Source organism: Pipistrellus kuhlii, unplaced genomic scaffold, assembly GCF_014108245.1.
Source record: "Pipistrellus kuhlii isolate mPipKuh1 unplaced genomic scaffold, mPipKuh1.p scaffold_m20_p_5, whole genome shotgun sequence".
NCBI lineage: Eukaryota > Metazoa > Chordata > Mammalia > Chiroptera > Vespertilionidae > Pipistrellus > Pipistrellus kuhlii.
The window spans coordinates 54,388,036-54,403,167 of record NW_023425551.1 but is presented as its reverse complement, the minus strand read 5'-3'; the positions used below and the strand labels follow the sequence as shown (position 1 = coordinate 54,403,167).

At 41.0% G+C, this 15,132-nt stretch overlaps 1 protein-coding gene across 2 annotated transcripts in view; it reads left to right on the top strand.

The window, feature by feature from the left end:
- The window catches only part of KCNQ5 (potassium voltage-gated channel subfamily Q member 5), a 492,894-nt gene that overhangs the window by 371,940 nt on the left and 105,822 nt on the right, over positions 1 to 15,132 (top strand). For both annotated transcript variants that reach the window (XM_036414202.2, XM_036414201.2), the window contains exons 4-5: positions 13,679 to 13,854; positions 14,124 to 14,249. In XM_036414202.2, coding sequence (XP_036270095.1) covers positions 13,679 to 13,854; positions 14,124 to 14,249 — 302 coding nt within the window. The remainder of the gene's footprint in view (positions 1 to 13,678; positions 13,855 to 14,123; positions 14,250 to 15,132) is intronic.

The window sequence follows — 15,132 nt, the reverse complement described above, 5'->3', positions numbered from 1 at the left end:
CAAATACAGGTGTGGGGCTCTGCTGAACTGAAACTGGCTGAGGCTTTTCATTTGGTGCTTGTGAAAATAAGGGCTGGAGGAAAAGAACATCTAAAGACATCAACATGCAAAATGGCTGCTTCTAAAAGCCATTTTTTATTTTCTATACTAGAGGCCTGGTACAGGGTAGGGGTTCCCTCAGCCCACCATGAACCCTCTCTAATCAAACATCCCTCTCACAATTTGGGAACACTGGCTCCTAATTGCTCACCAGCCTGCCTGCCTGATCACCTCTAACCACTCTGCCTGCCTGCCTGATTGCCCCTGACCCCTCTACCTACCTTCCTGATTGCCCCTAAACATCTCTTCCTGCTTGCCTCATCACCCCTAATTGCTCCCCTGCCTTCCTTATCGCCCCCAACTTCCCTCCCCTGCTGGCCTGATTACCCCTAACTGCCTCTGTCTCAGCCCCCACCACCCTGGCTTTGTCCAAAAGAAAGTCAGACATCCGGAAGATGGCCAGTCGACACAATCTAATTAGCATATTATCCTTTTATTAATATAGATAGATTATATAGGATAGGATAGGATTGTTTAAATGGGGGGGAACCTTTTTCAGCAGGAGGAGATGCTTTTTATAGACAAAAATACATAATTCCTATATCTGGATTGATAGCCAGCCATATGCACTATACTGCCAAATCAGTCATTAAAAAATTGAACCGCTTTCTTACACTTCACACCAGACAGCTGTTGCCCTTAAAACCCCTCCTCAACCCCCACCTTAGGTTCTGCCTTGGAAGTTTACCCAGATTAGGTGATTTGTCGGTTTCTATGCCAGTCAGCATCAAAAGCTTCATTTCCTATGCAGCCATTGGCTCCTCACAGTTCACTCACATTAGGTTCTGATTGGTTGGTTTCTATGCCAGTCAGCATCAAAAGCTCCACCTCCTAGGCAGCCATTGGCTCTTCTGGGAAATTCAGAATGGCCTGCTGACAGTTGCCTTTCTCTCAGGGCATGATCTGCAGCCTCTATGGCAGCTGCTAATCAGCCTAGACTCTCTTTCTCTGAGCCTGGCCAGCAGCCTCAGTGGCTGCTGATGAGGCGCTCTCTCTCTCTCTCTCTCTCTCTCTCTTTCTTTCTCTCTCTCTCTCTCTCAAGGCCTCACCAGTAACCATGGAAGCTACAGATCAGGCCCTGCCTCTCTCTCTGGGCCTGATCCACAGCCACCATAGCTAACGACCTTGCCACACCTGCCTCACCCCGCTCACCCCCAGCCACCCTGCTCACCCACCTGCCACCAGCCTTGCTGTGATAGGAGCCTGTGGGCCATAGGGGAGGGACTGAGAGGTGCTCTATGCATTCCTCGAGACTGGTTGTGCATCTGGTCGTTTAGGTCGTGATGGCCCTAGGCTATTATTAGTATAGCTAAAGGGACATAATATGTAGCCACTCTGTCATTGCCCTAAAATGAGTCCTGAATCATCCAAAACTATGCATGACTTTTCACCCTTTTGATTAATTGAGGATTTACGGGATTACACCTAGGTAATTTACTCAAGACGCTATAGTGTGCCTTAAATAGGATAGGTTTTCCTCCTACTCATTCACAGTGATTCTCAGAGGACAAATGCTCCTTTTCTGTATTATAAATACTAAAACACAACCTCCTACATCCTCCAATCTGTAACCCACATCTGAAATTAAACATTTGTGATCCCACCTTCTGAAGCAATAGTTTCAGTAGGTTACTGACGTTGGAGGACATCAGTCCTGTGGTATAAAAAACATACCAAAACATCTATTGCCTAAGTATGCAGGCCTCCAGCCTCACCCACTGTCTGCCAGAGGTCTAGAGGGAATCCTAATGTGGCTAAAACCAAGCTGTTAATTTTACTCTTCAAAGAGCCCTCCTTTCTGCTCTCCCTCTCCCTACTGCAGCAGTTCCCCATCTTTGTAAATAGCACTGCATTCACTCAATTGCTCAGCCAGAAACCCAGATATTACCCTTAGCTTCCCTTCTGTGTCACACCACACAATCAACCTTTCAGCAAGTCCTGACATCTTCAACTTCACAACATGTCCCAAATTCAACCCCTTCTCTGATGCTCCTCACTTTAACCTGGTTCTTTTGAAGCCGCTCTCACTCTTTGTCCAAAGCATGGCAATGGCTTCTGACTTCCATGCCTGCCATCCAGCCCCCTCCTAATCTGTTTCTCAAAGGCAACAAAACCCACCTTCTAAAATGGGAATCTGACCTTGCATTCTTCTGCTCAAATCCCATCAGGACATCTATGGCTCTTCCCAAAGACACCATGATCTGTCTGCCATCCTCACTCCACTCAAGCTAAGTTGACCTCCTTACCTCCCTGCTCCCAGCATACTCTCCATGCTCCTGCCTCAAGGTCCTTACATTTTAATAGCGAAAATTAAGTAACCTAAAGGTCATTAACAAGTTGTTGACTAAGTAAATCAATTCATTAAATTTATTTCCTATCTCATACAATGTCCAATGTTTTGATAGTTTATGGCAGTTATCACTTTTACAATGTTCAAACATCCATTTGGTTAAATCTATTCAATGTTTAGCCACTAAAAAGAGCTCAAGGAATTGAAACAAAAATGGTGGTGGGAGAGGAGGATACAGTCATCAGGAATATGTTTTTCCCGGAGATAACAAGATGTAATGAGTTTAAAGTGCAAAAGGAAAATACATGTTAGCTATCAGGGAACATTTTTCTGAGACTTCAGACAGTTTTCTAGGAGTCAAGAAGTGCTCTCTTTGTGGTTTACCTCTAGAAAATGTAACTATCCTTACAGTTATAAGATTAAAAGTGCTCAACCATGCTTTGTTTAATCCATATTATTTAGTTCTTCCCACTATGATTTTAAAGTAAGTCAAATGTAGCTTACTGTTGGCCCTCCATATCCATATCCAACCAACCTCAGATCATAAATATTCAGAGGGAAAATGTACATTGTTGCTGATGTGTACTACAAAGTTAGGCCTATGATGGTTGTGTCCGTATTGAACATATACAGGCTTTTATTTTCTTGTCATTATACCCTAAGCAATATATATTGTACATTAAACAACTACTTATATAGCATTTACATTGTATAAGGTATTATAAGTAAACCAGAGATAATTTCAAGTATATGGGAGGGTGTCTGTTGGTCATATGCAAATACACACACACACACACACACACACACACACACACACATATATATATATATATATATATATATATATATATATATATATTTGATTTTTTACAGAGATGAAGGGAGAGGGACAGAGAGCTAGAAACATCAATGAGAGAGAAACATCAATCAGCTGCCTCTTGCACACCTCCTACTGGGGATGTGCCTGCAACCAAGGTACATGCCCTTGACCAGAATCGAACCCGGGACCCTTCAGTCCGCAAGCCGATGCTCTATCGACTGAGCCAACCCGGTTTCGGCCAAATACATTTTTTTAAAAAAATATATATGAAGACAGAAGGAAGGCCAAGAGGCACATGAAAACATGCTCAAAGTCACTAATTATCCGAGAGATGCAAATCAAACCACAATGTCATACCATCTTACCCCTGTCAGAATGGCTAACATCAACAAATCAATAAACTACAAGTGTTGGTGAGGTTGCGGGGGAAAAAGGAACCCTCGTGCACTGCTGGTGGGAATGCAGACTGGTGCAACCACTGTGGAGAACAGTATGGAGTTTCCTCAAAAAACTGAAAATGGAACTCCCATTTGACCCAGTAATCCCACTCCTAGGAATATATCCTAAGAAACTAGAAATACCAATCAGAAAGGAAATATGCACCCTTATGTTCATAGCAGCCCAATTTACAATAGCTAGGATTTGGAAACAGCCTAGGTGCCCATCAGCAGATGATTGGATCCAAAAACTATGGTACATCTACACAATGGAATACTATGCTGCCATAAAAAAGTAGGAATTCTTATCATTTGCAGCAACCTGGATGGAATTGGAGAATATTATGCTTAGTGAAATAAGCCAGTCAATGAAAGAAAAATACATGATCTCACTCATTTATGGATAATAAAGAACATTATAAATTGATGAACAAAAAGGTAGATACAGAGATAGTAAAGCAACAAACAAACTGTCAAATTACAGCGTGGAGGATAGAGAGATATGGGGGAGATAAGAAATCAACCAAAGGACTTGTATGCAAGCATATAAGCAAAACCAATGGACGAAAAACTCTGGGGAGGGAGGGCATGTATGGGAGTGTAGGGGTGGGGAGCAAGGGCAAGATATGTACACATATAATACCTTAATTTAAAAAAATGAAAAAAAGAAAAGAAAAAATAATTAAAAGAGAAAAAAAAATATATATATATATATGTGTGTGTGTGTGTGTGTGTGTGTGTGTGTGTGTTTAGTGATTGTTTTTTTGAGTGAGTGGAAGGGAGAGGGAGAGATAGAAACATCGATGAGAGAGAAACATCTATCAGCTGCCTTCTGCATGCCTCCTACTAGAGCTCAAGCTCACAACCTGGTCATGTGCCATTGACCAGGAATCAAACAAGCGACCTCTTGGTTCATGGGTAAATGGATTTTAGGTTACTCAACATTGAGCCACACCTGCTGAACCTACACCATTTTATATAAGGAACTTGAGCATCCTCAAACTTTCATATCCATGAGAGATCCTGGAACCAATCCCCCACAGACACCAAGGGATGACTGTATACTTTCTAATAGGTATATTGTTCCATGTAATTGTAGCAACATAATTCAGTCTATCAGAATTCAGATATACAAATGGCCTTGCTTTAACCCAATCTTTGGCTGCATGATAGGATATCCTTGAATGTGAATCCACCCTGTAATGAGGGCTTTTCAATATTTCAGTGGCTGATCTCTCTCAAACAGGGACCACAATGATCAATGTATATTGATTTTGTAAATAATAGGGGAAGCAAGTTCCACTGGAGTCTCATAATAAGCTTTTTTATAGTCCTTATGTGTCTTAAATATCATTACAGTTTTTACTTTGTTCAAATCTTTGCAGCCTCCTCAAATCTCAAGAATTCGTCCATAAATCACTCTAAGTGATTCAGTAAGTATGTGAACCTACTTCCTAATATCTTATAAGCCTATATTTCACATTTCTAATGGGCTGCTTGTAATCAATAACTATTTCTTCACTATTTCCCAACTTGCTCACGTCTGTTTCCTTTGGGAGAGGCAGATTTTAAGAGCTCAGGATCACATGCTCCCCCGCCCCCCTCCATGCAATTTGGAGCTCCTCCTTGTTTATTAGCAGTTCTATTTCTTTCTCTAGCCCCATTTTCTCTTGATGCATCCATAAAAGTACCATCTGTTTTTAGTGCCATTTTATATCTGCTTTATCCTCCTTGCACTTGTCTTTTCCCCGAATGCATTATGCAGTAACAATTTATTCTTGCTTTATTATTCACTTGCTCTCACAGCCTATCCCTTTCTCCCTTCACTCATCCCCATCCCACCCTGACCTATGTCACCCTGGATTTTTTTTATCCAAGGAATAGTGTACCATACTTACGGGCACAACTTTGGTGTCAATTAGGGGCCAGCTCAGCCTCTCGTGGATTTGGACCTTGACTAATAGATCACTGCAAGCCTTAGCTCTTCATTTGTAAGAAGGAGATAATAATTACTGTCTCATTGGGTTGTTTTGACTAAATTTAAAAATGTGCATCAAGCTTTCCCAACTTTTGCATTACTGGCATTTGGGACTGGGTAATTCTTTTTCCTAAGGGTTGTTCTGGGCAATGTAGGATATTTCACAGCAACCATGTCCTCTACCAGTAGTTGCCAGTAGCAAACCCCTTCCCAGTTAAGACAACCAAATAGCCTGTCTCCAGACATTGCCAGTTGTCCCTGGGGAAGCAAAATTGTCCCCATTTGAGAATCATTTCTGTACATAAAGAATTTAGCACAATGCCTGGTACTTAGTAGTGATTAAACAAATATTTTTGATAGATTCATTGTTAGATGGTAGAATGAATATTCATTTCTAATGCAAGTGTCTAGTATAATACTTGATACTTTATTAACTGCTTTACTTATGAATGTTTAAATAAATGTATCTGAAGCCAAAGAGCTTAAAGGGTGTCTATAGTTGCTTTCTTATACTAAAACTAGAGGCCCAGTGCATGAATATTTATGCACTGGAAGGGGAGGTTCCTCAGCCCAGCCTCCTCCGTCTCATAGCATGGGAGTGCTCAGGGATGGGAGGCAACCTGGCAATCAGGGGAAGGTGTCGCCCCTATCATATCTCTGCTGCTGCCACTGCCGGCAGCACAAGCCTCAGCTGGCCCTGATTACCTGAGCCTTGGGCAGCCCTGGGTGGCTGGGCAGCTGCCATCTGAGTCTTGTCTGCACCTCGGGCCTGCCCTGGGTGGCTGGGCAGCCAACATCCAAGGCTTGCCTGCACCTTGGGCCAGTGCTTGGTGGCTGGGAAGCCGACAACTGAGGCTTGCCTGTGCCTCGGGCCAGCTCTGGGTAGCTTTGAGACTGAGAGTGGGTCTGGCTATACCATGTACCTGCTGCCCCCCACCCCAGCTAGGATGAAAGGACTGTGGGGCTCCAGGGGTGCTGAGGGGACTTGGCACCACCATCTTGTGGCTATGGGTGCCACCATCTTTGTGGCAGTGTGACGGTCAATTTGCATATTCTCTCTTTATTAGATAGGATGTGATATCTTCTCCTAAGACAAAGCACCTATGTTTTGAAAGACATTTTAGATAATTAATTAATTGAACAGTTTAAGCTGTTCCACCCAATTTCCCCCCAGCTTTATTGAGATATAATTGACATAATACTGTGTAAGTTAAAATTTTATTGATCTGATACACATTTATTATAAATTGATTATTAACTAACACCTCCATTACATTACATAATTACCATGTCCTTTTTTGTGCTGAAATCATTTAAGACATATCCTCTTAGAAACTTTCAAATGATTAATATAATATTATTAAATGCTGGAGGCCCAATGCATGAATTCATGCATGGGTGGGTCTGGCCAGCCCAGTCCCAATTGGGGTGGATCGGGGCCACTGGTTGATTGGAGTAGTGGGGGCCTATTGAGGTAGGGCTGGCTGAGGGAGGAGCCTCAGGAGTTGGCTGATGGCCCTGCCCCTGATTGGAGTGGGGGGGGGCCCTATCTGGGGTGGGGCCAGGCAGGAGGAGGGGCTGCAGGAGGTTGGCCACCAGCCCTACACCCTATTGGGGTGGGGGAGGCAATCGGGGGTGGAGCTTATGGGGGAGGGGCTGCTGGCTGATGGGGTGGTAGTGGCCCATCAGGGACAGGGCCATCTGGGCGGGGCTGCAGTGGGGTTGGCCAGCTGCGACCTCCTCCAATCAGGTGGGAGAGGTTGATCAGGGGTGGGGATGGCTGGGGGAGGGGCCGAGGGAGGTTGGCTGGTGGCCCCAGCCCCCATCATGCCAGTTTACTGGCTGCAGTGAGCATCATAGCGACTGGTCATTCTAGTTATTACAGCATTCCAGTTGCTGGCTTTTTATATGTATAGACAATCACCATACTATATATTTAATTTCCAGAACTCATTCATCTTATAACTATTGTAGAAGTTTATAATCTTTGACCAACATCTCATTTCCCCTTTCTCTACCCCCACCCCCTGATAACCATAATTCTAGTCTCTGTTTATATGAGTTTAGCTTTTTTAGATTCCACATATGTAAGTTATGTACAGTATTTGCTTTTCTTTGTCTGGTTTATTTCATTTAGCATGGCTTTATGGTCCATTCATCTTGCTGTAAATATTAGGATTTCCTTTCTGGTGGCTGAATATTCTATTACATATAATATATATGTAACTTAAATATATATTATATATATTATATATATTATATATATTATATATATTATATATCTCCTTTATCCATTAAGTTTAGGAGCACTTAAGTTGTTTTCATATCTTAGCTAATGAGAATAATTCTGCAATAAACTGTATGTGCAGATATCTCTTCAAGATCTTGTTTTAATTACTTTTTTAAAAATATATTTTATTGATTTTTTACAGAGAGGAAGGGAGAGAGAGAGCTAGAGAGCTAGAAATGTCTATCAGAGAGAAACATCGACCAGCTGCCTCTTGTACACCCCCTACCAGGGATGTGCCCACAACCAATGTACATGCCCTTGACCGGAATCGAACCTGGGACCTTTCAGTCGGCAAACCAACACTCTACCACTAAGCCAAACCGGTTTCGGCTTGTTTTAATTACTTTTGTATCTCTACCCATATGTGGGATAATTAAATCATGTGGTAGTTATGTTTTTAATTTCTTTAAGAATCTCCATGCTTTTTTATAGTGGCTGCACCAACATGTATTACCACCAATAGTGCACCAAGGTTTCCTTTTCTCCATACCCTCACCAGCATTGTGATTTCTTATCTTTTTTATAATAGCCATTCTAACAGGTTAAAGGTAATGTTTTATTGTGAATTTACTTTGCATTTCCCTGATGATTAATAATATTGGGGGGGGGATGTCTACTCAGTTTCTTTGCTCAATTTTTAATCAGACTCTTTGGGTTTTTAATTGAGTTATATTAGTTATTTATACATTTTGGCTACTAACACTTTATCAGATATGTGATTTGCAAATATTTTTCTCACATTTCATAGGTTTCCTTTTTATTTCATTATTGGCATTCTTTGCTGAAGAGAAATTTTTCAGTTAGATGTAGTCCCACTCACTAATTTTCCTTTTGTAACCTTTGTGCTGTCAAATCCAAAAAAAATATTGCCATGACCCATATTAAAGGAACTCACCACCTGTGTCTTCTTCTAAGAGTTTTATGGTTTCAGGTATTACAATTTTTAGTCTATTTTGAGTTGATTTTTGTGTGGCCCATTTTCATTTTGTATATGGCTGTCCAGTTTTCCCAATGCCATTTATTGAAGAGACTATTCTTTCCCCATTATTACATTTTGATTTGTTTATAATTAATTAATTAACCATATATATATGATTTCATTTCGGCATCTCTATTCTATTCAATTAATCTATGTGTCAGCTTTTATGTCAATACTGTTTTGATTACTATAGCTTTGTAACACAATTTGAAACTAGAAAGTGTGATGCTTCTAATTTTATTTTGTTTTGTTTTGTTTTCTCAATATTGTTTTGTCTATTTGAGGTCTTTTGTGGTTCCATATAAATTTAGGATTGTTTGTTCTATTTCTGTGAAAAATACCATTTGAATATTGGTAGAGTACATGGACATATTAACAATATTAATTTTTTCAATTCATGAACATGAAATATCTTTTCATTTATTTGTGTGTTTTTCAATTTCTTTCATCAAATGTCTTATAGTTTTCATCAAACAGATCCTTTCCCTCCTTGGTCTAAGTTATTCCTAAGGATTTTTTTTTATGCTATTGTAAATCCATGGGTTTTTTTCTTAATTTTTCTTTCTGACATTATTGTTAGTGTATAGAAATGCAACTGATTTCTATATATTGCTATTTGTGTCCTGCAACTTTAATTAATTCATTTTTTAACTCCAAATACTTTTGATGGTCTTTCGGGTTTCCCATATACTAGTATAATATCATGTCATCTGCAAAAGGTAACAATTTTATATTTTCCTTTCTGATTTGAATGTCTTTTATTTATTTTTCTTTTCTAATTATTCTAGCTAAGATTTTTATATTATCTATAATAATAAAAACATAAAATATGCTAATTAGATTAGATGTCCTTCTGGGCGGGTCCCGGCAGGGGCCGAGGTGGTCACCACAGCTGACCTGCCGGTGGGGGCCGAGCCACTTGCAGGAATTTCATGCATCAGGTCTCTAGTGTTGAATAAAAGTAGTGAGAGTGAGCATGCTTATCTTATTCCTGACCTCAGGCAGAATTGAGTATGCAAATAGAATCCTTTCAGGGAAAGACTGGGAGGTGAGCATTTCTGCCTACTTCCTCTGTACTGAGCCCTGTGGGACAGCCACAGCTAGTGCTCATACCCATTAATAACTGCTTCTTTGTTTGCTATAGTCTTATGGATCTCATGGACGCGAGTGCCATTGGTTTTCAGAGATAGGTGTTTTGGGAGCCTGTCTCTCAAGTGGGAGTTTTAAAAGTTGGGGTATTAGATGTGGGACCCAAACCCTTAGATGCTCAGAGAGAAGCTGGGAGGGGGTGGTTCCCTCCCAATTGTGTGGCATTAGGCTGGGGACGAGGTTTATGACAAGAATGTGTCCCAGCCTTTCCTACTGATTTCAGTGGGGGTATTTTCTCATTCAGCTGATGTGTAGGAGTCCCTCAGCTAGTTTTAGGATTTCCCCCAAAGAGAATTATTCCCTGTGTGGCTGTCCATTCAGTGTGCCTGTGGGAGGAGAGTTCAAGAGCCTCCTATGTTGCAATCTTTAAAGACTGACCCTGCCCAATTTTACCAAAAAAAAAAAGTAAATCTTAGTGAGATTTGCCTTTAATAAACTTTAATGCATTTAAATTCAGTGCTAGATATTGAAGTGATCATCAACTAATCTAAGAGTATTTTAGATTGATACTTCCAGTTATTAAGCCACTAATGTGATACGAGAATAGGCTCAAGCTACCTTTAGATGTTTATTAATCTAAGTTCAATTTATAAATACTTATTTAATACCTACCATATTTCAGGCACTGTTCCAGGCACTTGGAATATAAGTATACAACCTTGTGGAATCTCCATTCTATAAAATAGTGTACTATAAAAATAATAATTACATAAATAAAAGTAAAGATTACTTTCAACTTCTAAAATATTAGCCTAGGAAATATTCTAGGTGGTACTGAGAACAAAATTTCAGCAGATGACTGCAACCCAACCAGAAACATTTCTGTGACTGCATTCATTGTTTGCCATTTGGTTGCTCATTGATGATTTCACTAGAGGCCTGGTGCATGAAATTCATGCACAGCAGGGGGGTCCCCTCAGCCCAGCCTGCACCCTCACCAACCCGGAACACTTCGGGGATGTCTAACTGCAGGGATCGGGCCTAAACTAGCAGTTAGACATCCCTCTCACAATTCAGGACCACTGGCTCCTAACTGCTCACTTATCTGCCTACCTGATCACCCTAACTGCCTCCCCCACCTGCCTGGTCACCCCTTATTGCCTCCCCCCCCCCCGCTGGCCTGGTCTCTCCCAACTGCCCCCCTCTGCTGGTCTGGTCATCCCTAACTGCCCCCCTCTGCCAACCTGGTTGCCCCTTACTGCCCCCACCCCTGCTGGCCTGGTTGCCTCCAACTGCCCCCCTTAGCTAGCCTGGTTTTCCCTAATCCCCCCACACACACTGGCCTGGTCACCCCTTACTTTACCCCCTGCCAGCCTTATCGCTCCCAAGTGCCCCTCCCCACCCTCTGGTCATCTCCAGTTGCCGCTCTCTGCCGACCTGGTCATCCCTAACTACCCCCCACCCTGCAATGGCCTGATCATCCCCAACTGCCTCTCCCTGCCAGCCTGGTCACACCCAAATGCCCCCCACCAGCCTGGTCACTCCCAACTGCCCACCTGCCAGCTTGGTCACCCCCAACTGCCCCCCTAGCCAGCTTGATTGCTCCCAACTGGCCCCTGCCAGCCTTGTCATGCCCAACTGCTCCTCCTGTCAGCCTGATTGCCCCCAACTGCCCCCACTTCTGGCCTGGTCACACCACGCAGCCTGCTGTTCAATCGTTTGGTCATCCCTCACTAACCCCTATGCTAATTGGTCGCCCCACACAGCCTGCTATTCAATTGTTACTGTTACTGTGATCATGTCCCAGACAATTTGCATATTCCTCTATTATTAGTGTAGATTTTACTAATTTCTGACATTCTCTTCTGATCTGAATTACAATGAGGGTATTAAATTAAATTTTTTGTTACCTTTGCATATTTTGTTACTTCAAACATTTAGACTGTAATTCACTGTGTGCATAATTGTCTTAAGCCAAGCAGTGTTCCTTTCACTTTATCTAGGTTTTCTTTAATGAATTAACTTCATAGTATATGTTCTGTGCTTTAGTCTAATAGCGCTATAGCTGATTTTTTAAAAACTCATACAATGTATGCCTCACCTGTTCATCTGTACAATGGGATTTATAGAATAAATAAATCATGGTTGTTATGCATATTTAATAATCTAACATTTGAAAACACTTCAATTTGAAGAAAAGGGTCCTTTGTACTCTTGGATGAAGCAGGATTACAATGAAAAATAAAGGCAAATATATATCCAGCAGGGCCATATAAAGACTATATCTTTGTAAACTGCTTGTCTCAGGAGTAAATCCCTTAAAATGATGAAAACAGGTGTTTTCACATTTAACTCTTTTAAGTTTTCTTTTTTATTTCAAAAGACAATCATTGTTATAAAATTCCAACATTAAAATAATGTTGTGTGGATGCCCAGTCATGCACAGTCCACTTGAAGCAGGAAGGAAAGTTTATTTGAGGATGTTAAGATCAAGCTAACTTATTTTTAAATTGTCATAGGAGGCCATTCGTCCACACTTCACGTCTTCCACTTCAAAGCCTACTTTCCATCATCTAGATATTTACCCTTGGAGCGATTAAGTCCTCTATTATCTTTTCCATGCTTTCATTAGTTAGATTTTTTTTTCTCTCTTTTTAGCTTACAAAAGGGAAGATTTTTTTAGACCAGATGTCAATATGTCAAAAATTAAATATTCATTCCCATGCAACTCACAGTGTGTATAATTGCATACTCTATTGTAACAAATGTAATGTTATTTAATTTGTGTTCCAAACTTGTATATAATTGGCTGACCAGATATCAAGAGTGCTTATGCAGAGAGCTTAGAGTATTCCGCTTAGTTGAGGCCTTTGGTAAATAAAATGTAATGCTGCAGACTCCACAACATAAGGAGTTTTGTGTTTTGTTTTGTTTTGTTTTGTTTTGTTTTTTTGCTTAAAGGAGCTACAAGCTTCTTTGTCAAGTAAACAAGAGAGCCCAGCCAGTGTAGCTCAGTGGTTGAGCATCAACCAATGAACCAGGAGATCACAGTTCGATTCTCCATCAGGGCACATGCCCTGGTTGCAGACTGGATCCCCAGTGTGGGGCAAGCAGGAGGCAGCCGATCAATGATTCTCTCTCATCAGTGATGTTTCTATCTCTCTCTCCCTCTCCCTTCCTCTCTGAAGTAAATAAAAATATTTTTTTAAAGTAAACAAGAGACATGATTGTCCCAGGTGGCTCTTTCATGGCTGGACAGAGTAGGATGCCTCTGTGGCATCAACCAGGGAGCCAAGGTATTAAGACTGAGGAGCAAGCTCCTTCTGGCCACGCAGGGATGCTGAGGAAAGCAGGGAAGCTGGGGAAGGCTGCCCACAGCTTCAAGGCTCCCTGGAACACCAAGCTCTCTGAAAGCAGTTGCCAATTTCTTGAGGGTTGAATAGTAAGTTGTTCAAAACTGCATAGGTAGAGCATGGGATGGTCTTGGCTCAGAACTATAGGGATGGAAGGGTCCTACTCTCTGCCTTCTCGCTGTTCAGGCATCGCAGAGCCCAGGTAGCACTACACGGTGCTGGGGTTCGAGATCTGGTTATTGGTACCTCAAACAGGTCCGAGTGAACCTTTGTGAAATATTGCTTTGAGAACTGAAAATGCCTTGCCGTGCTTCTTATGGCTGTTTCAACTTGTTTCTTTCAGATACCATTGTTCTTATCGCTTCAATAGCAGTTGTTTCTGCAAAAACTCAGGGTAACATTTTTGCCACGTCCGCACTCAGAAGTCTCCGTTTCCTACAGATCCTCCGTATGGTGCGCATGGACCGAAGGGGAGGCACTTGGAAATTACTAGGTTCTGTGGTTTATGCCCACAGCAAGGTAAGGCTTGCTTTCTGGCTCATAGAACAAGATTTTTTAAACCCTTTCATTGGTTGCTGAAATATTTGATAAGCCTGTCATTAGCACACTTAGTCATTTCAGAATTTGGCTAAAGTAATTTAGAGACACAATATATAATGGATTATTTAAAAGTCATCATAAGTATCCAGGAAGTAGTCAAACGAATGGAATCATGCATAGATAGATTTGTTTTCCTTTTTCAAAGATTGTTTTCATTTCTAAAAATCTTCCATTCCTTTTTTATCTAGGAATTAATCACAGCTTGGTACATAGGATTTTTGGTTCTTATTTTTTCGTCTTTCCTTGTCTACCTGGTGGAAAAGGATGCCAACAAAGAGTTCTCTACATACGCAGATGCTCTGTGGTGGGGCACAGTAAGTATAAAAATCTGTTTTTATTTATTAGATGTAAAGTTTTTCCCCTTTGAATACAGTATATGTAGTGTGATGATTCTGATGAAAAAAGTTCAATAAAATATTAACTCCCAAAAGAGAGTTATGTGAAAATATACTGTACTTATAATTGTCTAAAGAGTTTCCCCCTCTTTGGCTCAGCAAAGTTAACTTCTCTTATAAATCATTAGTTATAATTCTTGAGTGCTAGATTGTTGCCAAAATAAAAGCATATCATTTTTAACTATGATTAAGATATTGATAGGCTCATTTGTTTGGTTTAGCTTTATGGAGCACAGATTTAAATTACCAAGTGCTACATTGGCTTGTCATTCATCAAATCTATGTAAAAAATAAACGAATGGTAGCTGAACAAAAGTTAGAAAGTGAAATTATGGCACAAAAAGTGAAAAAGAGAAGATTGGTAACCATCTGTGAGATCAGAGATTATAAACACCTAATTTCAAAACTTTCCATTCAAAAACCTACTTTCCCTTTATATTTTTACTAAAGGCTAGTTTTCCAAACAAATCAAAGTAATCATGACCTTTCAACAGAAAGAAAATAAACATGTGCTAAATATTTTAACTAGTTTTGCTAACCTTTTAAGTAAGTATTAATGATGACACCAATAAGATGTCACAAGCAGTTCAAAGGATTATCTAAAGAACAGAAACTGCCTTAACTGGTTTGGCTCAGTGGATAGACTATCGGCCTGTGGACTGAAAGGTCTCAGGTTCGATTCCAGTCAAGGGCATGTACCTTGGTTGTGGGCACATCTCCGGTGGGGGGGGTGCAGGAGGCAGCTGGTCAATGTTTCCCTCTCATCGATGTTTCTAGCTCTCTGTCCCTCTCCCTTCCTCTC